Below are 25,021 nucleotides of genomic sequence, written 5' to 3' on the forward strand. Positions count from 1 at the left end.
GTCACACAAATTATTATTTTAAAAAAATGGGTTTTCCTTAGCAGACAGCCTAACCCTTACATTTTTAAACACTAGGCATTTACACAGGAAATTCACTTTTAATTTAACACTTTTAATTTATTCATTTACCCAGCACTTAACCTATCATTTAATCATTTACCCAACATTTAACCAATCATTTTATCATTCATCAAGCATTGATTACACAGGTGCCTCACCTCAACCTGGTTTCTTGGGTCTAAACTGATTGCTGACTTTCAGGTGAAAACAAAAAACAACTGAACCTGTGTCTCTTCAGAACTAGAGCTCCAGCCCCCCTGATTTAAACACTTAAGTTAATTACAGAAAAAAAACATTAGAGATACGAGCCTCAGAGCTATGGACTGACCAGTCAACAGAAAAGGTTATGGACCATAAGCAATTAGCACCATAAGCAATTATGCCTTTTAAAGCTTCTCATTATACAATACATAAATTTAGTTTTTATCGCCGAGGCAAAAAAGTGAGCACTCAAGCGGAAATGAGTCACGCTTTCTATTGATTAAAAGGGAAACGCACCTCTATTTATAACTGTTTCGGGTTCCACTTAAATCAGATGCAAGTTTCCAAGGGAACCACGAAATATAAAAGCACGTTGATGTCCGTATTCATTAAAGGAAAGAGAATTTATTAATTAAGCACGTCAGTAACAGTTCAGTGTTCCCTCGCTGGTGCTTTCATGACCAGGGTCGTCCATTCTTTCCAGGACTTTTCAACAGCTTTCAGTTTTTGTGCAATCAACACATATCTATTCTTTATAGCCTTTCAACAGTTTGTAATGTTTATAATTTTCCTGGACAATAGAAAGACCAATTTTTGGCTTTTTTTTTTGCTAACAGTTGTCAATTATTATTATGATCAATTTTCCGGAAAGCCGGAAAAAAAAAAAAGAATTTTCTAATGAAAACCCTTTTCAGGCTGCTTGATTGGTTATTCATTCAAACTTTTCAGGCTGCTTGATTGGTTATTCATTTAACAAAGGATTAGCAGCTAGAAAAACAAAACAAAAAAACAACTAACCATTCCAATGAATGATTCAAACTGAAGCGGATGTATGAACAGCCCCCTTTCCCAAAGGGGTCCTATCTCTGAAGTGTGACCGTACATATTTATGATTAAAAAGCCGTGGGAAAAGCTCACAGGAGAGGACGTAGGCCTGCAGCGTTGCCAGAGCGCGATGTTAAGATTGCGACGCGTACCTGAACGTGTCGCCGACTCTGTCCCTGAAGTAGATGAAGTCCTCCCTGTCCTGCATCATCAGGTCGCCGGTGTTGACGTACAGGTCTCCCTTGGCGAACACGTCTCTCATGAGCTTCTTCTCCGTCAGCTGTTTGCTGCCCGCGTAGCCGAAGAAGGGTGCGCTGGCGTTCACCTTGGACAGGAGCAGGCCCGTCTCACCTGGGGGGGGGGGGAGACGCACAGGTGACCCATAATGCAACAGGGGCAGCTGGGCGGCACATCCTGCTAATGCACTGTTGCTGGTTTGGTGATATGAACATGACATGCCTCGGAGAGCTCACGCCCCTCAGTGCTCTGCTGAATCCATAGCGGAAGTTGTAGCAACGAGCGGTGATGAACGCAACTGGGCATGCAAAAAAATCTGCATACAAATCCCCACAATGCACTGGCAAACCTCCGTTTAAACCATCTGAACAGTCTCCTGCAGTTTAGAACCATTAGATAAGAGAAAAGACACATGCACACACCATAACAGCAACACAACACAGAGGAATGGGGTATAAAGCAAGACAGTACATTTTTTTTTTTAAAGAAATAATTTTTTTTACCTTTCTTCACACGTTGACAGAAGCCCTGTTCGTTGAGGAGGGGCTCGTCCCTCACCATGTCATATTTCACCAGCTCATACTTAAAGATGAGCTTCGGGAGCAAAAGAGAGGAGAGAGAGAGAGAGAGAGAGAGAGAGAAGACAGGACACCGTTCAGTGACACCGTTAAACACACGCTGTCATTACGTGTCTTCACACTGTGCAATACTCCACACCCTGAGGCGTGTCTCAAACGGGCAGTGTGAAATTAAATCACTGCGGGCCCTTCTCTGAGAGTACAGCACCACAGACACATTTCCCTGCAGTTACCATTTAAATACACAACCTTTACACAGACCAGGCACACAATATGGAAACACTGTGTTTAATGAAGAAGTTCAGTGCTCTAAAGGTTTAAACTAAATTTTCTATTCAAACCGTTTTAAAACAAGAACATGAAAAGTATTTGAAAATGAATTAACCCAATAATGACTGGGACAGACTCCGTGCTGTAAATCATTCACTTTCATCATTCAAAACACCACTTTTGGTTGTTCAAATTGGTGTGGCACTGACAAGTGATGACAGCGTCGGCCATTTCTAGTCATGAAACCTCACTCTCCCTCACAGGACCAGAACCATAGACTGTATAAAACCAAAGAACTGCATTTCCCAAGTACCCCACTAGAGGGCAAGAGAGGAAATGACTAATGGCACAGTGGTGATGTCCTGATCGCCATTTCAGGGAAGGGCCAGCTGGGGTCTCTCTTCCATTACAATTTGCTGTACTAGTGTGACAAATATATTCATGTTGCTGAAGTGTACAGCATTCATATCATAACACAGTGCAATATCACACATCGGAATATTCAGCAAAAATAAACTGCATTACAAATATAAAATTCAACAAAAGGAACGGGAAAGGAGTACTAACATTGGCATCTAAAAACTTATTTAAACTGCTGAATTAGAAAGATCTGATTTGAATTTGATGTAAAAATGCAAATTAAGTAAAATACCCAGAAAAATGAAGAGGAAAAAACATGTTTGTCTGTTTCTCATGGGGATGGGAAGCTTAATCACGTGAACAGGATGGAAACATTCTCAGCTAACAGCTCCAGGCTATAGTTCCTAGCCCCAGGATGCTCTCTCTGGCCACACTAATCCCTCTCAAACACAGGCTAAAGCAGACTGCGTGTGTCGCACAACAAGAGCCTAACCCTGTGCCCAGCAACGGCTGCTAAGCTAATTCGCGGAGGACGAATCAAACGGTCTTAGGGGGAAAAGTGACATAAATCTGCCCCTCCAGAGAGGACCCTTCTGCGTCCGATGGCTTCTGTTCAGCGGGAAGCCCACCCTAAATCCTGCTAATCTCGCTAATCTCGCTCCGGATTAGAGTGGCCAGAGACAGAGAGCATCCTGGGGCCACAAAGCGTAGCGTGGCGAGGTCAGCATGCGTTCGATACCAGCTAATGCCAATCCCTTTGACTTAACTGGTGCATCGTTTAGTGGGTACTGTTTTGTGGGATACACTGTTGCACTGGGGAGCAAATACAGTGCTGCACCCATGGTCTTCATTTCCAGGAGAGAATGGTTCCTTTTGGGAGAATCCCAGCATTCCAAAAGCAGGGAAGTTTACACAGACGCAGTGCATGTTTAAAACATGATAGGCCAGATTATATATTTTTTTCACCATATGACTATCACGCAGCTCATAATAATGGGGACAGGGGTGGAGTATCCAGGCCATAGCAAAAGCTCGAGCAGCCAGCGTTTCTCATCTTATTCCCTGTACGTCACACGTCTGCCGCTTCTCTTTACGGACGGCCGTCGCGTCCGCGAAGAAGCAGAAGTTGACAGAAGCTCTGAACTGTCAGGCCACACAGACAGGAGTTTCTCGGAGAGGAGAAATCAGTTTCAGGGCTTTTCCTGAGAAAGGCGAGCTCTTCGCTGGCCTGGCGGTACTCTGGGGCTCATGGTACGCTTGCACAAACACACCGCTGCTGCCGCTGCCCAGAAACTCACAAAGAACAAGCGGGCCTGTTTCTCTCAGCTCTGGGGGCTGCGCAAGCCAGTCACTTCTGGAGCCTTCATAAATCTCCCAACAGACTGGAAACTAATCTCAACCTGAGAAGCAGCCGCTTCCACAAGAGTCAGACGTACATCTTCCTAGAAAACTTAAGAGGAGAGGAGGGAATAATAAGTAGCCAGCATGCAGGAAATTAAATAAACAATTAGCATAAATTACATTGAGAAATACAATTACAGAAATTACATTTAGAGGTTCCTAAAATGCACTACTGTTATTACAGATTAAATTTAAGAGTTCTATTAAGGAAATTAATCCATGACCAACACTTCTGGTGAAAAGTAAAAAGGCATCCGAATAATATATTTTAAAATCCAAGACCTTCACAAAGTCACCACAGATAGGGAGACATCTTAATTTAAGAGCGCAGACGATGCTAATATAGATGACATGCAGGAAACCACACCCACTAACTCTGGGGACTTGGGTAACATACTTCATTTTTTTCCCCTTTCCAACACCCACAAGTTCTGGAATCTAAAGCTGTTCAGCTGCAGTGCTTCCACAAACTTCACGCCCCTCAGATTATTTCTTATTTATTTATGTCTAAACTGATGTATTATGGGATTTTCTACTCCTACACAAGTAACGGTCTAGTGGAGGCCACTGCTCCCTGCCGAACCACAGCCAGAGACGGGGGTGTGGAGGCCACTGCTCTCCCCCAAACCACAGCGAGAAAGGGAAGACCAGAGACAGGGCTGCTATTGGTCAGAGAAGTGGCCTCCGATCCAGCTTCGCTCAGAGTGGGAGTGACAGCAGCACTTAGGAAAAGAAGTGGAACTGATCCCAGACGCCAGCGACACGTTAACAATGCGGGAGGCGGAGAGGATGAGGAGGTGGGATTTGAGTGGCAGGGGGAAGGGGCGGGGCCAAGCTGACAGCTGGAGGAGCTGGATTTCCTTATGCCCGTTACTCAAATCACAGTCATCCAGGGCTGAGAAACAGCTGGTTTTCCACCCTCCCTTTACCTGGGAGTCAGGTGTGAATTAATTACATTACATTACAGGAATTTAGCAGACACTCTTATCCAGAGCGACTTACTAAACTTTTTATATTTTTATTTAATATCCATTTATTCAGCTGGATATACTGCTGTAAAGACAGTTGGGCCAATCAGTAGTCCCAGTTGTTCAGTTACTTACCAAGGAGTAAAGAAAACCAGGGATGGATTTCCATCCTAAATTCATACGCTGCCATTTCACACCAACCCATGTAACCATAGCAACATGCTGAGACCCTAGCAAGCCTAGTAAACAACTCCATAAGCAGTCAGTGGCAGCAAAAAAAAAAGTGTATATTTTGAGGGCGAATTGCCCCAAAATATTAACGCCCCGTGCCTTGTATTTAAGTCTTTCCCAAATGACCATGGTGTGAGTGGAATAATCCACTCTGAGGAGTGTGTTGAAGGGTTTTAAAGCGCTCTGTGGAGGCAGCTCCCCTTTCACACCTCAGAGTGGTTCATTCCTAACTTACGAGCGTTGAGTTGAGTCTGTGTGAGTAGAAACAGGAGGAATTTGAGTCCATGTTGATATGACTACAGTCTGGGGGCACAGCCCACACAAGCCTGGAAAATAAAGTTGCTGTTTGGGTACGGCATGTTTGCATACAAGGTTTCATACAAGGTTTCAATTTTGCCGTCACCACATGCATTATCCTTCACCCAGCTAGCCAATAAAAGTGAGAAATCTTGTCCAATGAGAACGAAGCACACCTTCGCTTTAACCGCATACACTCAGGAGAACTCGTTTGATAAATTTGTGGTGATCAATCGAGGAATGAAGTGAGCAGGATACAGTTTCCTTCACAATTTAGGCCTTTGAATCAGACCACACAAGTGTGAAAGTCTTTGCATATTTTCAAAGGCTTGTGAACCGGTCAACACAACCTGCCAAATTTTTACCAACGTGCCATCTTCATGGAAATGAAGTCATGCAACTCAGTTTATAAAACTCATCCAACCCTTTTTGAGTAAAATGCTCCCAGCACTATGCCCAGCAAAGCAGTGGATTGGCAAAATGTGTGACGTGCAAAATAAGTCTATTCCTCGACTGCACAGGGCACACCACAGCAAAATGCCTGAACTATAAAAATGACAAAAATTGAAAATGAAAGTTCAGCATTCATAAATGAACATTTGCTTTTAGGCATGTAAACAATACAATGTGTTGTGTTGTGTTAATATCTGAGGTGTGACCAGTGCAGTCGAGCAATAGACTTATAGACATATTCCCGGTATTGTTTTTTGACCATATTGTTGCCACTGACTTACATTAAAACGGGTGGCTGAAACAGCTCTACTGGAGCCAACCACACTGGCGCTAGTGAGCAACGTCTCTCAACAAGAGAAAGAAGTGAGCTTCAAAAACGCAGCCCGGTTTTGGCCGCTTGGTTTACAGCTGGATATTTACTGAAGCAATTCAGCTTCCGTACCTTGCTCAGGTGTGCAAAGGCAGCAGGCCATCTGGGATTTGTAGTCCCGAGTTACATGTCCCTGTAGCCCGATTCATGCACAACTGTTGCCCTGACAGCCCAGCCCCCTGCCCCCCGCCCCAACCTTCTGGGGTTTAAACTGGGAAAGCCCATTAACCCAGGCTCATCAAAATATTTTGTGTAACCTTGTTTATTTTTAAATAAAGAGTTTCTATTTTAAACCTCCTCTGGAGGCCAGGGGACTCCAGTGCGGGCGGTCAGAGCTAATTTTGGCGGAGTTAAGAGGTTTATCCGCTGTTTTTTCCGCTGCTTATTCTATTGAAGAAGTGCAGAGGATAAGAGCTGCCGTGGTGGTCTGTGAGAGGGGGCGGAGCCACACCTCTATCCTCAAGAGCACCGTTAATCAGAGACAGTGGAAAAAAAAAAAAGTGTTGTGGGGGTTGAGTTTACAGTATCATGTGCATGTTAGTGCGTGTGTATGAGTGTGGGTGTGTGTATGTGTATGCGAGTGTGTGTATGCGTGTGCGAGTGTGTGTGCGTATGTGTGTGTGTGCACGCATGTGTGTCTGTGTGTGTGTATGTGTGTGTGCGTGCGTGTATGTATGTGTGTGCGTGTGTATATGTGTGTGTGCGTGTGTGTATGTATGTATGTGTGTGTGCGCGTGTGTGTGTGTATGTGTGTGTGTGTATGAGTGTGGGAGTGTGTGTGTGTATGCATGTATGCGTGTGTGAGCATGTGTGTATATGTGTGCGTGTGAGTGTGTGTGTGTGTGTGTGTGTGTATATGTGTGTGCGTGTGTGTATGTATGTGTGTGTGTGTGTGTGTTCTGTAGCTGCACTGGCAGTATTTTTACTTTCTGTCAAAGTGCATAGAGCAGAATCTCTGCAGCTTCTGTCCCTCATCGTCTGCACTAGCGAAGCTTTCACAATCAGGAGCACGTTTCATTGGGCAAGCTTGTCTGGAGCAGACTGACCCGCTCCTTCTGACACAAAACGCACCGCGTGCCATACAAACAGAAACAACCAGTTCCTGCCCTGTTGTTCCTTTACAGGACAAATTAATTAAGGACAAAACCCTAAACCCGCACGCAGTCACCCAGATTAGCTAACGACTAACGTAGCCAACTCTGCCAAAAAATCATACGTCTCGTAAGTCAAGAGTTACATTTCTGGCTGGACGAGTTCGACAGGTACCATTTTTACCCTTAGTTGGGTGTCATAGTTTGTGTAGTACTACATGAGGAACTGAAGGATCACTGAATTGGGCAGCAAACACTAAAAATCAGAGGAGAACCTGTACACCCACATTCTGGGAGTCCATGACAGGTAAAAATATAAGCCACAGCTAATAAGAATTACCAGCACTACATAAGCCACAGCCAATAAGAATTACCAGCACAACATAAGACACAACCAATAAGAATGACTAGCACAACATAAGCCACAGCCAATAAGAATTACCAGTACAACATAAGCCACAGCCAATAAGAATTACCAGCACAACATTTCGATTACATTCATTGTTACCAACAGAATGTCCTGATAAAGTGTGATTGTCATCATACACAATCTATGGTTTTCCTTTCCAAGTGGTCTACTCAACAAAATAAAATCAGTCTTTCCAGAATTATTATAATTACATTTTTCCCAATTAAACACTTGAGATCGTTGATATTGTTAATGCCCACTTTATGTATGAACTCACTCCGCCTCTCCTTCTCAAACATTGTTTAAGCATCTCAGCATAAATGTTTGCAATCAAGCCTGAACTACAGAGAAATGCTGAGGTGTGTAAAAGATCGTCTGAAATGATTGCAAAACATTTAGCAGAAAATCAAGCCAGCATTTCTTTTTTGGGTCTTGCGATGGCCAACCCCACGCACCCTCTGTAAGAACGAGGCTCATGAAGGCTGTGGGGGGGGCAGGCAATCCTGAGGTCTGATGGGACTGGGCAAACAGCCAATCCTGGGGTCTGATGGGACTGGGCAAACAGCCAATCCTGGGGTTTGACGGGATTCGGAAACCAGCCAATCCTGAGGTCTGATGGGATTGGGGAACCAGCCAATCCTGGGATCTGACGGGATTCGGGAACCAGCCAATCCTGGGGTCTGATTGGGGAACGACCAATCCGGGGGTCTAAGGGGATTGGGGAAACGGCCAATCCGGGGGTCTAAAGGGATTGGGGAAACGGCCAATCCTGGGGTCTGACGGGATTGGGGAAACGGCCAATCTGGGGGTCTAAGGGGATTGGGGAACCAGCCAATCCGGGGGTCTAAGGGGATTGGGGAACCGGCCAATCCTGAGGTCTGATGGGATTGGGGAACCGGCCAATCCGGGGATCTGATGGGATTGGGGAACCGGCCTATCCGGGGGTCTAAGGGGATTGGGGAACGACCAATCCGGGGGTCTAAGGGGACTGGGGAACGGCCAATCCGGGGGTCTAAGTGGATTGGGGAACCAGCCAATCTGGGGGTCTGACGGGATTGGGGAACGACCAATCCGGGGGTCTAAGGGGATTGGGGAACGACCAATCCGGGGGTCTAAGGGGATTGGGGAACGACCAATCCGGGGGTCTGAGGGGATTGGGGAACGACCTGGCCCTGGCGGGACTCACCTTGTAGAAGAAGTTGGAGCGGCCGACGGAGCCGATCTTGCCCACGTGGTTCATGAAGCAGAGGTTCCCCTCGGTGGAGCCGTACAGCTCGCACATGCGGATCTCGCCGAAACGCCGGTGGAACTCCCGCCAGACGTCCTGCCGGAGCCCGTTCCCCACGCCCATGTGCACCTTGTGCTCCTTCTCGCCTTCCACCTGGGACACCACCGCCCCCCCCCCAACCAAAAAAAATATATATAAAAAACAGAGCATCATGGGTAACCTGCAGGGGCTGTGAAACTCACTGAAAATCTGGAGGGCACAACTCTCTGTCCACTGAGGCCCAATCTGTAGGCTGGCTTTTCTTCCACTTCACTTGTGTGTCTTAATTCTGTAAACAGCCGTACAGATTGCTGGTGAACTCCCTGTATGACAGCACAGTGAAACGTCCTCACCAAGGGTACAGGAGAAGTCTGCAGTCTGTGACTTTATCAAAACGTCAATTCAAATAAGCGACTGGCCCAATTCAACAATTAAGAGCACAAGTCTTCATGAAGTCCCAAAGCAGTTCAGGCCTTGTTGTGCAACTCTGCTCTAAAATACCTCTGGCGTATCCTAAAGTAATCTCAAATGCAAATCTTTAATCAAATTTGGTCTGGTGATATTCGCTTTCCACACACAACAGGAAATGCAATGATTGGTCTGCAGATTTCACATGAGAGAACTAAACAGGCTGGAAATATTCAACATCAATGTGTAGTTAGAAGTAAATTAGACGGACCCAACCACAATTATGTTGGACTTGGGACCACACCTTCATGGTGACAGCATGACAACAGAATATAAGGAAATATTAGTAATACACCAAGAATATATAACAATCAAACAGTTCAGAATTACATTTTAGGCTGAAATGGAAAATGTATTTCTTGAGCAGTTTTTCCACTTGTTTGAGCAGGGCGTGTTCAACCGTTACTATTTAAAAACGGACGCAAGCAACAGACACTCGCGCACGCGCGGAATCTCGGCCGGGCGAACTAAACCGGGTTTTTCTTGTTTGACTTGAAAAGCGAACGCGCCAGATTGATAATGCGCGGGACGTTGGAGAAGCGCGGGGGCGTACAAAGGCAGCCACAGTCAGTCCACGGGCTACGCGCGGCACACAATGCGCGCCTGACGACCGTTTCACTGTACTCCCATTGTTTTCACATCATCTGTATTCACTGCGGCAACCAACACTGCTCCACTGTTAGCGCGAGCAGAACAGCAGGCACGTCAGGCCACGGAAACATCAGACCACGGCGAAGGAGGGGGGCGGGGTTGCTCTCCGCGATACTGCAATCATCAGGGCTTGACGGCGAGGCACCGCAGAAAGTAGGAAACTGCGGTTATGCATTATCCTGTCTTTCGCAGGAGCAATCATTATTTGTTACTCGTGATTAGCTACGCTCTACCTCAGTATGGTAACAGCTAAACTTTTTTATTTATTGAATCATGTCATCCTGGCGGTCATCTCAAGTATTTCCGTAATAATAATAGTAATAATCCTTTACAGAAACTGAATACACTGCAATACATGAAAGAAGAAAAGTTTGTATAACACTTCCTGTTGGTGCTTCCCATTGGCAGGATGTACTTTCCAGAATGTCCCTAATTTGATTCTTACTTGCACCTCTGAGCGGTCAGCAGGGTGCTGGTGGGGGGGGGGACAAAGACAGCTTTGAGGCTGTGCAGTGGTCCAGCACGGGCCAGGGAATGGTTCTGCTCCGATTCGGTGTGTGTGTGTGAGGGGGGGGGGGTTTGGTTGGCCGACAGTGGGAACCTGGGACACTCCAACAAAAGCTCCTCTTGTGTCCCGGCCATGGAAATTAGACACAATTCAGCGGAATGTTTTCACAATTCCGCCACTTCAGAGGCTGTCCGGGCCTGAAGAGCCTTGGAAGGCTATCTGCACGCGGGCACACTGTGCTCAGATAAGCCCCCGTCAGGAGATTAAAGGCCCTCCCTTAGGATGCCAGCTTAGGTCAACACACATCTCTGCGTCCATTGGATGAGGTCAGAGCTGGGTGGTATGCCATTTTTTAATTTTTTATTTTAAGTACACCAGTATACTTCGTGAAGTAACAGTGTACTACGCGGCTTTTTAAATAAAAAAAAAAAGGATTAAGTGAACTACAAGAGATTCTGCATGCAGAGTTTCGTCAGTAGAACGAGGGGACAGAAATGGAAATCGACACAAAGGCAAATTCCACACAGACATCAGGCAATATTTTTTCACGCAGAGGGTAGTCACTGTGTGGAATAGCCTGCCTGGTCACACAGTAGAGGCAGAAACTCTGTCTCTACCACTATCCAGTCTGTAGGTAATCAGAGCAGCAGACAACGTTTAGTCAGAAAAATGGCGAGCATTGTTCGGCTGAACGGCTTGTTCTCATCATTGTGTTCTGTTATGTTTTGGCCATATCACCCAGGCTCTGGAAGGACTGTTAAATGCTCCATTTGAATGAATGAATGAATGACACAGAAATTCTCAGCTGTCAATACTGCACATTTATCCATTTTGTAAATAATCTAATGATCATTTAATTATTAAATGACTGCTGTTGATTGACAATTCATTTTCCAGTGATAGGGTATAGGGTCATTCTAAGCACTTGTCAGTAATTTTTTTCTTCTTATATAAATGACCTATTGTCACATCTACCAAAACCAACCACTTAGAGCCAAAAGGTGCAGTATGCACCATGAAAGCTTTCTTATTCACTGTGTTCTAGAAAAAACTGGAAGGGTTGCCCCAAACAGCAACATCACCCCTGTTTTCTTCGACTAAAATGCACTGAAGAATTTTAGGAATGCCTTTTTGGACCGAGCACCTGGAGGGTGGACTGTTTCCATGCAGGTTGTCACACAGGTTTGTAACCCTGGGGGGGGGGGGTGGGTGCAGGCCGTGCCGTGGCGTACCTGGGGCTGGTTGCAGAGGTAACGGCAGAGCTCTCCGATGTACTGGAAAATGGTCACGTCGTACTTCTTGCAGTCGACCCAGAACTGCGAGGCCGAGAACTTCTTCTTCAGCACGCAGGTGGCACCTGCGGGAGACCGGGAAGGAAGCGTCACGACACGGAGCGGAACGGAACGGAACGCAGAGTCCAACGCCGTCGACGTCCGAGCGCCGATCGACACCCCCTTTGGACAACGTTTCCTCCGCCTCGGTTTCGTCGACAGCCTCCATGCAAAGAGAGCGAGCGCGCCGACGAACCCTCGAGACGCGCCGCAAAGTCCACCACCCCCCCCACCCCCCCCCGCCGTGTCCGTGCGGAAGATTCCGGAATTGCGCATGGCGGGCCAAACTGCGCGCGGAATTCCACAAAAAGGTTCGCTTGAGCCCACCCACATTAACAGGCCTCAGCTGGGGGGGTCATTGGGTAATGCGGCCCCAAGTTCGTCCAAGGTACAAGCAAGCAATGTTGCCAAAGCAAGCCATGTGTAAAGGCAGCAGTGTACAAACACTCAGGGTCAATAAAATGTTTTTACGCAACCCAACAAGTTAATTATTAGGGGGGAAAAAAGGATAAAGAGGCACACATGGCCTAGTAGAGTAGAGACTGCGTCATCAGAAATGAAAGGTTACGAGGACCGTAGGTAACGGGAGAAGACTTTGAAGTGTCAACTAAATAAGGTTTACTGAAAACCTGCCGCTGGGTGGCTCATCCGGTTAAGCCGCGGTTACGTAAGAATAATTTGGCAGGCAGTCTTATTCAGAGCGGGGAACAGTAGCCGTGTTCTGGGGCATGAATGGGCCCCACAGACTGGCATTAAATCCGGGCATGCGCCAGTGCCAACTGTGACTGGCATCCCCTCTGGGCAGCACACCCCTGGGTCAAGGATGGGGTGCGATTCTCGGCCTGGAGGGCCGGTGCTGTGTGTGTGTGTGCAGGTTTCTGTTTCCACCAATTACCCAGGCTAAGTGAGCCAACTGGCAGTACTGTACACACCAACACTGGCTCACTCAGAGACTAGATCGCATTAAAATGTTTCACATGGGGAAACAAGAACAGTCTTCAGGGCTGTCATTCATGCGCTTATCAAAAGCTAAAATGTCGGATGACGTAAATTTTAGGAATAATTAAGTAATTAAAGCCAGAAGTTGGTATGAAAACCAGAAATGGGTACGGCCGTCCTCGCCCACCTCTGATCTACATTCACCCAGGGATGGGAGAGTTTCAGTCAGCAATGGGTGCGTCTGTTCAGCTGCACGTGTCCTCCTCAGACTCATGTCTGTGCTAGCCTGCCTTTTATACAAAGGCGTGATAAGATGTAATGGGTAATGTCAGTTTCTGCAGAGGAGAGCACACACCTGTCTGTACTAAAATGACAATGGAGGTTTGTGATGTGTGCTGGGAGTATAAACCAGCTATTTCAGTGCTATTCAAAGCAGTTCTTTTTTTAAATAAACATTAGACAAGTGATACAAAAACATCTCATTACCGTAATTGTTCCCATTCATTGTTGTTTATTTTAAAAATCATACCTTTCCAGAGACAATCCATTTAATGCAAGCTTAATGTATTGTACTTGACAAGTAAAGCATACCACGTACAATGTGGAAAATAGAGGCTTTAATTTCAAAACAAATTGTCAGGTCTAGCTGAGGGGGCACGAGATCCTTAATTAATGAGCTGCCCGTTCGAGAATCGAGTGTGTTGTCAGCTTTGAAGACCTCGACTGAGTGAGAATAATTAGGCTATTCTGAGCAGATAATCAGCTGAATCTTTTATTCAGAAGTGACTGAATTACAGGCAGGTGTGGGGGAGGCAGGAACAGCCATTGAAAAACAGAACTTATTACAAGCGGGAGGGACCTTATTATGGATTTTCTATTATCAGACTTATCTCAATAACAAAAAAGAACAAAAGGCCAATTTCAAAGCCAATTTACCCGACGTCAGAATTAATCACTATTTTCATGCGCCCCGCTCTGCTAGTGCTTTTTAAAATCCTTCTCATGCACACAGGCTGTTGAATCACAAACTGCTGAAACGATGAAGAGCACAACTCCATCCGCAATGAGAGGTGGACTCCCAAAAGGTTACGTTCCTCTGGTGATGAAACTTCGGCGATTTTGGCAAGAGCGGAAAGCGGACTACAGACCAGCGTTCCCATCATAAACATCGATCCCAGGCCATAAACTGGGAGCATCCCAGCAAACACAAAATGTCCGCGCAACGTTACTGAAATTGTTTTGTCGATGTTCCCACTTCCACCATTCACCGAATTCCAGCTCAGCTAACATACCCCCATTTCTGAGAATCTGCCTCCAAGGAGACCAACAACCCCACTAGTAAACTCTCTCGCTGACTAGCCAATAAACGCTGGTGGAAGCCAGATTTTTTCCACAACTCCCTGTGTCCGACTCTTCTGCCCAACCCCAGGGGTGTGTCGTGGCACATTACGAATGGATGTGTAATTAATACACCCATTCCAGGCCTCCCAGCCCCATTTACTTTGTTAGACCCTTTACTGGTAATGAATGGCTCCCTGACCCCTTTTAGAGATCCTTTCTCTTTTCTCTTTCTTTCTCCGGGTTTTCTTTTGGATAATGTTACAGGTATAGCTGTGTCTAGTCGTATCTTCCTTTGTTACAACACAAACCGTTGTTCGTTAGGTTAACATTTTCCTTACTGAGTATAAATGGACTTTCTGTGCCTTCTTGGTGGTGCCGCACTTTTGGATGTTCTATGCAACTGTTCATTGGTCCAGATAAGAGCATCTGCCAGAGATTGACTGCGATGAACATTATGATCTAAGTGCTGAAATGACTACATTACCCAGCTTGATGGTACCTCCGATACCTCTAATGATCTAAGTGCTGAAATGACTACATTACCCAGCTTGATGGTACCTCCGATACCTCTAATGATCTAAGTGCTGAAATGACTACATTACCCAGCTCCACTGTGCCTCTGATGCCCGTAATGAACATTGTGATCAAAGTGCTGAAATGACTACATTACCCAGCTCGATGGTGCCCCCGATGCCGATGAGGGAGGCGGCGCTGTGGTAGAGGGGGAGGGGGATGTACACCACATCCTCCGAGGTGCCCCCATAAGCCCAGAACCCGGCAGCGCCCTTCAGCGACTGCAGGTGCGTGATCACCGCTGCCTTGGGGAGCCCTGGGGCAGAGAGGGAGGAAGTGACACGTTAGTGACATCACAGACACCATTTAGGGGTGGAGCTACACACAGCGCCTAGCAGCAGGGCTACTCCTGTTAACGGAACCCCTCCCTCCCCAAGGGACAACACGGCCAGTTATGTGGTCCCCGCGGTGACCACTCCCGAAGGTGTGACATCACAATTACTATTAATTGAATTCTAATGAACATTCTAATGCTGATGTCACAATCACTGCTGGTGACTGAAAGCAGTGAAGTTCTAGAACACTGACTTAGAATGTCGAAGACAAAAAAAACCTACTCTTCACAGAGTTAAAAAAAACAAGACCATAGGACTCATTCATACACAGTGCCATTAATCAGTTCTTGGCATATATGTGTATTGTAAATATTGACGTAATAAGGTGTGAGAAATGGATACACAGTTAATAGATGGCAGAAACATTAGTGTTGGAACACGGGTAGTTCAAACTGTACAGGCCTGGACCCTGATCAGGGTAGTCTACAGCCAAACGCACCAGTGTTTCTGGGAACTGACTCACAAAACACACAGGCCTATGCTGTAAAAAAAAAAACAAGATAATCTGCAGAACTAAAAAATAAAAATATTTTTTATAGCTAATATGCAGCAATACTAACTGCAGAGAGCATAAACTTGATATTTTTTTAGACCGTAAGTTAGTGTATGGTCCTTCCGACATGCGTGAAGCAATGTAGCAACACGCCTACACTGAACTGAACACCTGGAGGCTGTGTCATAGGTTCCACGGTCATCAAACAGTGCACCATGCTAGGTCCGTCCCTGGGTGACAACCTCACAATTCCCATATCCTTATACATACAAACAATAAATCTATACCGCACTGTTGAACCCACAGTCTTGCCCCATTGTAAAGGAAATTATCTCTGCACCTCAGCAATTCATACGCTTGAATCGTCAGACATGTTTGAAGAGGCGGTGCTGTCCGGAGTTTATCGGCCTCACGGTGTACTTTCTGATAACGGAGCACGCATGCCGTTACTCCACTTTGGAATTTAACCTAGAGAACAAAGAAAACAACACCTTTGCCCCAGTAAATGGACTTCAGTAACACCAATGGCAACCTTGCGAAACCAGTATTTGTGCGTTTTAACTAGATAATGAACAGGCCCTGTATTCATAAAGCATCACAGAGTAGGAGAGCTGACCTAGGATCAGGTTTTCGCTGGCTATACTCTAATCTTATCCACTTACGAGCTAAAAGACCTGATCTGAGAGCAGCACTCCTACTACTGTGACATGTTTCATGAATACAGGGCCCAATCTAGGATCAGTGACCGTAACTGAAAAACCATAGAATTCAGCACTCCTACTGTGACATGCTTCATGAATACAGGCCCTAACCTAGGATAAATTACTGCAATGGGAATACCACAGAATTCACAGAAAACGGTATAGACAAGGCTGCTGATGTGTATGTGGGCATGGCCTGTATCCAGGCGTGTTTTAGAGAGTGCGGGCACTAGACCACTAGACATCTAGAAGAACCGTATGCAGACAATGCAGGACATTTCCTAACCAGGAGCCTATCCCAGCATGCATTGGGCAAGAGGCAGGAACACACCCTGGACTGGTCACCAAGCCATTGCAGGGCACACACATCATTCACTCACACACTCACACCTACACACTCATAGACTCTCCAGTTAGCCTAACCTGCATGTCTTTGGACTGTGGGAGGAAACCGGAGTACCCGGAGGAAACCCACCCGGACACGAGGAGGACATGCAAACACCTCGACAAAAAGTCTTCGGCCCGGAGATCAAAATGAGCATTTCACTACTGTGAGGCGACGTCACTACTCGCTGCACCACAGTGCCACCCTCCATCAAGACAGACCGGAGATACTGATTCACGTGAGAAAGATAATGCAGCTTTTAAAAACATGCGGGGAAAGAAAGATTTTGTTTGGGTCAGGTACAAGGACATTTGGCATGTCTCTGTTATTCCTACATCCAGTATGCTTATTAGCAGGCTAAAGTGCACACATAGTAACCTGCCATTTTCTTTTGTAAATCCCACAAAAAACAGTTTTGAAGTATGTAGTTATGATTAGTGGACTACATTTAACACCATTGCTGTTTTTATTGTTAAATGTGTGTTCCCAATTTGTCAGATGTTTCATTTTTCATTAAAAAAAAAATTTAAATATAAAGAAATAAATCAACAAAAATAAGGACCTGCAACAGGGTCTTGGTCTTGACAAGAAGATCTGAGTTCACGTCCCTACTGCGCAGTCTCCAATTTGTACAACATGGCGGCGCCCACTTCCCAGGCTTCAAAACCCTTATCACCAAGCCCATGGAGAGTCAATGGGCTGGGCCTCTTGCTGATTGGTCCATTTCAGAGCCTGACAACAACCCTATTGGTCAGACACTTATCAACCTTCGCTGCCGTCTGGCAAGACATCTGGAGGAGAGAGATATCACTGAATTCCACGTAGAGAAGCTTCAACACACGCTGCAGCCAATCAGCCGTAAGTCTTCCGCACACAATCATACTGTGTGCGTATATGTAGCACCCCTATGGTACACAGACCCGTTTACTTGCTTCTGCACTAGCAAGGTGTACACCTTTCAATAGCCGCACTGCTTTTGTAAAAGTAAAGCAGGGACCAATCAGAAACTCTGCAGGGACCAGTTTCCAGAGTCACACATCACTAAATGCTTGCAGTTACTCTGCAGCTGCTACTGGCGATTGCGCTTCCGTGCAATGTAGCGAAGCCCGGCTAACTCCCAGCTAAAGAAAGCCCTAGCCCTGAGCTAGCCTTCACACCAGCATCCCCACAGGCCTGACAGCTGCGACCTTAGCCTGGGGACTTCCTTAGCCTGGGGACTATCTTAGCCTGGGGACTTCCTCATGCTGCAAACTTCCTTAGCCTAGAGACTTCCTTAGCCTAGCGACTTTCTTAGCCTGGGGACTTCCTTAGCCTGGGGACTTCCTCATCCTGCAAACTTCCTTAGCCTAGAGACTTCCTTAGCCTAGCGACTTCCTTAGCCTGGCGACTTCCTTAGCCTGGGGACTTCCTTAGCCTAGCTCTGGAGGATGGTTAACATTGACATGTTTGGAGAGACTACACCTATAAAAGCCCATATGAAGGTAAGACCACTATGGATTGTGTGGAAGGTGATGTACACACTGATGGATTTGTGTGGAAGGTGATGTAACTACACACTGATGGATTTGTGTGGAAGGTGATGGCAGTACACACTGATGGATTTGTGTAAGGTGATGTGTACACATGGGATTGTGTAAGGTGAGTAGTACACACTGATGGATTGTGGAGGTGATGACACACTGATGGATTTGTGTGGAAGGTGATGTGCGTACACACTGATGGATTTGTGTGGAAGGTGATGTGCGTACACACTGGTGGATTTGTGTGGAAGGTGATGTGCGTACACACTGGTGGATTTGTGTGGAAGGTGATGTGCGTACACACTGATGGATTTGTGTGGAAGGTGATGTGCGTACACACTGGTGGATTTGTGTGGAAGGTGATGGACCTACCCACTGATGGATTTGTGAGGAAGGTGATGCAAGTACCCACTGATGGATTTGTGTGGAAGGTGATGTGTGTACACACTGATGGATTTGTGTGGAAGGTGATGTGCGTACACACGTGATGGTGGAAGGTTTGCGTATGTGATTGTGGGAAGGTGATGTACGTACCCTGTGGAACCAAGTTCGGAAAAGGTGAAGTAACACACTGAAGACCACGTTCCAATTGAAAAGGTTTTATTTCGATGCGTGAAGGGAGACTCGCCACGGTGCCACAACAAGCGTTCCGTACGAACCTCAACGAGACAGCCGCAAGTGAGGGTTTAAAGTATACTGTTGAGTGGTGTGGTTATTGCCATGCGTAAATGTTCCCAGGAAGGAATATACATTGCACCAGACTTCCCTAGGACACCCAAATGGTCTGCTGCTGGTGACGCCCCTTTGATCTGTGGCCATTACTGTATCCTTACGAGCAGTGACTGAACTCTATTTGTGGCCGATTGTCTCCAACAATGGAAAGCGGTTACAGTGTGGTGGGAATGTGTGAGTGTGGGAATGTGCATTCAGAATGAAGCTAAGACACAGAAAAGCAACTTAATTCACGTGTAAGGTGACTGAAGGTGACTGAAGGTGACTGGAGGACCGACGGACGCACCTGTGGTCCCCGAAGTGAAGATGTAGAGGGTGGGGGTCTTGAGGGACGTGGCGGCCCGGCGGTCGGCAGGAACAGGAAGTGCGGGGGCGTGCTCCAGCTTGTCCAGCAGCGTGTGCACGCCGGGCTGCGAGCCCTCCGCCTTCACGGCCCACACCTGGATGCCGTCCTCCTGCAGGCTGGGCAGAATCTCCTCCAGCGTGTCCAACAGGTCTGCGGAAAGAAACGTGCGTGAGTAAAACAGGAGGGAGAGCCAAGCAACCTCGGGGCCTTCCCTGGTCCTTGGACCGAGCCACGTTACTGCGGCAAGCAGAGTCGTTCAACCAGTAGGGGGCGCCACAAAATAAGTCTAAGAACCACAATAATAAAAATAATAATATTAGTTATTAATAATTATTATTATTACTACTATTGTTATTATTCAATATGACCTCATTCATTTCTATAGGCCTAATTTAATCATAGGCTGGATAACAGAGTACAAACTTAGTAACAATTACAGCATCAAAGTAAAGAATGCGGTAAAGAATTTTCCAAAGGAACTCAGAATGCTGTCCTCTCACATATTTTGAAAACTTCACAGTAGCTTTGGAGTTACGACATTTCATTGCGTGGCTTATTTCTGAATTTCGACACACAGTATTAGACGGAACAGTCCCAGAGAAACAGAACAGACCTCTATTCAGAATCGGACAGAAATCTGAGATTTGACACTGCTACTTGTTGTCGTCCTCCAAGCACAAGCAAAGAAAATATGAGCACAGCTATGCATATGTGACACTTCAAACAGAAAGCTTTGTTTTTTTATTTTTTCTGGTAAGCTTGTTGTCATTTTTCTTTTTTCCTTTAAGCTGCAAGCTAGGTCAGTGCAAACTCTGATGTTGGTGTGTTGCCCATCTGAACTAACCAGATTAATAAGGCCGATTTAATGCTGAGGCATGAATGTTCCATTCCATGTGAACTACCTTGTTCCTCATCAAAGGTTTGACCGCATGGTTTCAAAGCACACAAAGTACAAAGATTTACCTCAGTCGGCACTTACGCTTCCACTGGCATTATAAAATGTGAGGAACACAGTTTGACCCATTTAGGGATATCAAAAAATACAGTTCCTCAAACAAAAAGAAGAAGAAAATAAATGTCATTAGATGATCCCGGATGAGCCCTCAGTCTCGTTAAAAACCCAGCCCAATCCTGGAGGGTCACTTTGTGTGCTTTATGTGTGTGCTGGTGTTTTAATGGGTTTCTTGCCTTAAGCACTTCATTTAAGTCACTGATTGGCTAAAGAGTCTGCACACCTTCTTGCCAAGGCCTGAATTGATGGTTGAATGATTAAGAGGAAATAACATACCAGCAGAGACTGCGGCTCTACAGGAGTTCGGCCTAAACGAAAACCAAAATATGTCTGCAGGGAGACAGAGAGAGAGAGAGAGAGCAGACTGGGGATGGGAGCCTCCTAATGTCTAGGTGCTCCCAATCAAGGGCGTAACATATCTGAGTTTAGTTTAGTTTTAAATCCATGGATTTCGAGAAGTGCACCACACAGAGTGGGGGGGGGGGCGCAAGGTTGAGGGCCATTCCCCTCAGAAAGACTTTTAAAAGAACAGCTGCTGGGAAATGGTCATTTCTGGTCAATTCCACAGGGGAAATACTTGAGACTACTGATCAGTAAAACCCAATCACAACATGAAACCCCCATTTTTATTATATCAAATTATTCAATTCAATATTATTTGTATAGCACTTTTTTACAGAGAACTGTCTGTCTCAGTGTGCTGGTTCTCCCTCCCCCCCCCCCCCACACACTCCCTCTGTTCCGTGCTGCAATCTAAGTCCCGACTGAAACACACCAGTGAAACGGACAAAGCTATCGAGCTAACCCAAATTATCTACAAAAAACAGAATTATGGACAAATTCGAAGAAGATTTTAATTCTGTTATATCACAGACTTGCCAAATACATGGCGTGACTTCGTTGAAGGACCTTCAGCGCACGTGTTTGGATACGCTGTTATCGAACAGCGATGTACTCGCGTGCTTGCCTACAGGATTTGGCAAAAGTTTAATTTTTCAAGCGTGGCCTACGGTATGCAGTCTGCTATCAAATAAATACCCAGAAAAATGGCCAGAATGGTTTTGATTGTTTGCCCGTTACAATCAATAATGGAGGAGCAAGTGGAATTGTTGAACCAAAAAGGAATTAAATAAATTAATTTGTTTCTTTCTTTTATTATTGAACCTTGAACCGCAGACTCTGCATATCTCTGTGATAAACTTTGAGGGTGTGGTAGGTGCTCTTACGTTAACGTTAGCCATTTTCCCCAAATAGTGGTGAACTGATGCAGGTCTGTGGAAAAGTTTGCCTCCGGTAATGTTTTTTTCCGGTGCACGTTTCAGACCACGCCTGGCCAAAATCACCACATTTGGAGCGCCGCCCCTCTGCACTCTGATTGGTTGGGAAAACACAGCTATCCCGGGAAGGGTGCCTCCTTCGTTCACGACTAGAACGTCAAGGCATCGGTGAAGTGGAAACTGAGACCGGCTCGCGAGGCTAGGTGTAAAGTAGCGGTAAAATGGAACGTAGCAGAAATGCTACAAGGAATTGATCACAGCAAATAAAACGGGTTATGCAGGTTAGAGCTGATGTGGCGGATAACAGGAATAACAGAAGCCCAAATGGAATAGTTCAGTTATATCGCGGTTTAGAGGAGCCGGGTGACGGATCTGGAGCTCCAGGCTGCGTCAGGGCATGGGCAGGGGAGGAACAGGGCTGAAGCAGTCCATGACCACGGAGCGAGGGACAGGGCTGGAGCGATCGCCTGGACTCAGGGCGAGGAAACACTTATTATTTCTCATCATCATGCTATATTATTGGGGGTGGGGGGGTATCTGACCTGTTTGGTAATATTTCGGGGGGGGGGGGGGGGGTGAACCCTCCCAATCCACCCATAAGTTACACCCTCACACCAAATAATAGTAATGACCTTCCACTCTGCCCACCAGGTACGTGTGTGTACCAGATAAACAGACCAGGGGGCTGTCACAGCCAATTTAGGAAATATTTGTGCCCCCAGCCCCTTGCACAACAGTGGGCAAAGAGGCCTGTATCCCTTCCTGAATTCCATCCTGAACTTTGCTCTTAATTATTAAATTAGAGCGTTAATTTATTAATCGATATTTTGGCTACATTTCTCAACAAGTTCAGGACTGACAGCTAAAGACCGCTCCTGCAGTTTAGGCTAGAATTCAATCTTGGTCATCTTCAATTTGAAGGACCATTGACTTACTACAAAAAAACATTTTGCGCCCTTTACATAACAGGCATTTGGCAGACGCTGTTATCCAGAGCGACTCGCACAACATTTTTACACAGAATTTACATTGCTTCCATTTATACAGCTGGATATATACTGAAGCAATGCGGGATAAGTACCTTGCTCAAGGGTACAACGGCAGTGTCTTACAGGGAATTTACTCTGTGACCTTCAGGTTACAAGTCCATTATACTACACGGCAGTTGCAACTTAAACTTGAAAATCCGGAAAAACTCCAAAAGTTGTCATTCACATACTTTATTTAAACCCCTTTTAGAATGAGCAGTGCACGCGCCTTAAATTAGGAGCGCTCTTTCCCAAGCACCCGTGATGAGTTAATGGAGAGGGATTAAGGATATGCGCCGAGACGCACTCTTATAGGGCCAGCTGTTTAAAATTATAGTTCGTATCCAAGAAAAGGTCTCGTCAGGTTAGTCAGAGGGAAACATCTTTATGTGCTTACACAAACCATCTGTGACTATAAATAGTTTGGAGGTGGCTAGTGTATCTTTCCAGTATTAATGTTGCAACGTACCAAATAAAATTGGAAGTTAAAAAAACGGCAATCGGTCATGCCGATAATTTTTACGTCTGTCTAGCGTTGGATGTGGCCTACGGCACGTGCTATCGGGGAGCTCACAGGGAAAAAAACGGTCAATTGGATCCCGAGAATGATACTGACCGTAAAATTCATGTACTGGCCCCAACTTAAATGTCACATGCAGCTGGAAGTCATCACAACCAAACAAACAACAGAAGAAGGAGCTGAGAGAAAAAAAAGAAGCTGAAGAAAACCCGTACTGTATCAACTTCCCAGAGGAACGCAAGTATCTAGAAAAAAACTAGGAAATAGTCATTCAACTCGAATATAATCGACATTGAGTTTTACTGACACAGACCTTTTGTTAATTCACGTGAAAACGTAATAATTGATCCAATCTTGAAAACAAAACAAAAAACACACAAATACAGCTACATTACCAAAAACCGCAAGATCAGCAAAGAATACTACTATCAGCTGCATTAATTTAAGATTACACAGGAAATAGGAAAATATAGCATGCCCATTGAGTTCACACACACTACCAGCCCAGATTAGCGAGCAATCTTAAGTGCGTGCACCACCTGCAAGAAGCGCGCATGTTGACATTTTCATAGAGACGCTATAATAACCCGTCGAGCGCCGTAAATCATCCTATTTCACAACGTCGTTCAGCGCGCGCTGCTACAGTTCATGTGATTCTCGTTCGGAGACCATTACGAAAACAACCACATTTCGACGAAAAAGAAATGTGGTCGTGAAACAAGTCCCACCGCTGAAATGAATATAACCCCTATAAGGTTTAGGATTGACAAAAATTCAGACTACTGTTGTCAAAATACGAAAAGCCAATCCAGAAATTAGATTGTAAACATCCCCAGAAACGTGTGTTTTTAGCACGCTGTCATGTCAGTTGCGTAGGCTACCGTGAAGGCAACGGAGGGTCTAATCTGAGAAACAATGCAGTCGCCTGCCAATGCAGTATGAAAACGTAAACATTTACCTTTGCCAACAACGAGAATTTTGGCTCCACAGCAGCTGAAACAGTGCAGCAGGGACCTACATTTGATGTTTGTGTTGAGAAAAGCGACGGAGCACCCCAGTTTGTTCAAGCCGAACCAAACGCAGACAAAATCTGGCTCATTGTTCATCAAAAGGGCGACAGTGTCTCCTTTCTTCACCGTTCCCAGTTTCTCAAAAACCTGTGCCACTTTGTTGCTCCGTTCATCAATGTCTCTGTACGTATAACCGATTCCCTCGTAAATAATAAACGTTTTGTTAGGCGTTTGTGCAGCCTGTTGCACGAACTTGTCCAACACCGTGAACACTCTGGAGGTCAATTTATACATCTCCATCTGCACACCGCGTCTGACGACTTTTGTCAAATGGAAAAAGTCTTTCCAAAAGTACGGAAAACACAACTTCTGTCCGATGTGGACGGCAAAAACTCCAGCCACAAGTGCTGTCAGCCATCCTAGCGATATAAGCATCACGGTTGTTCAACTTGTAAAACAATACCGCGACTAATGCACAGAAACGAGAGTGCAAAAAAAATGGAAAAACGTTAAATTTCCACCGCTGAAAAACCGCTCCTTTCTTATCCCAGATTATGAGATCAAATCCAACTGAGGCCAAACCATCTTCGGTGCTAATTTATGAAACTCGCGAACGGAGTAGTCACGTGGTTGTTGTTGTACAACTAACGTAATCTGTAAGTGGGAGTGTCCGCGAGGCTAAGCAGCCACTCCCTTCTCACAAACTCTGCGGAGGCCAGCGGTACATTCCTTGGATGTTGGTGGAGAAAGGTTTGGCAGAGCCGTTTCGGCCTGGAAGACAAACTGTTAAGCTCTCCCCGCAAAAATCATTTTCATTTTCATTTTCATTTTCA

The 25,021-nt window shown here is 45.7% G+C and overlaps 1 protein-coding gene across 1 annotated transcript in view; it reads right to left on the bottom strand.

The window, feature by feature from the left end:
- slc27a6 (solute carrier family 27 member 6) overlaps window positions 1-24,813 on the bottom strand; it is a 28,515-nt gene extending 3,702 nt beyond the window's left edge. Inside the window, exons 1-7 of the mRNA XM_064308775.1 lie at window positions 24,137-24,813; window positions 19,282-19,491; window positions 14,927-15,085; window positions 11,878-12,002; window positions 8,938-9,132; window positions 1,827-1,917; window positions 1,239-1,437 (exon numbers count right to left, since the gene is read on the bottom strand). Of these exons, the coding sequence (XP_064164845.1) occupies window positions 1,239-1,437; window positions 1,827-1,917; window positions 8,938-9,132; window positions 11,878-12,002; window positions 14,927-15,085; window positions 19,282-19,491; window positions 24,137-24,623 (1,466 nt within the window). The 5' untranslated portion in view covers window positions 24,624-24,813. The remainder of the gene's footprint in view (window positions 1-1,238; window positions 1,438-1,826; window positions 1,918-8,937; window positions 9,133-11,877; window positions 12,003-14,926; window positions 15,086-19,281; window positions 19,492-24,136) is intronic.
- Window positions 24,814-25,021: the final 208 nt, after the last annotated feature.

This window comes from Anguilla rostrata, chromosome 14 (genome assembly GCF_018555375.3).
Source record: "Anguilla rostrata isolate EN2019 chromosome 14, ASM1855537v3, whole genome shotgun sequence".
NCBI lineage: Eukaryota > Metazoa > Chordata > Actinopteri > Anguilliformes > Anguillidae > Anguilla > Anguilla rostrata.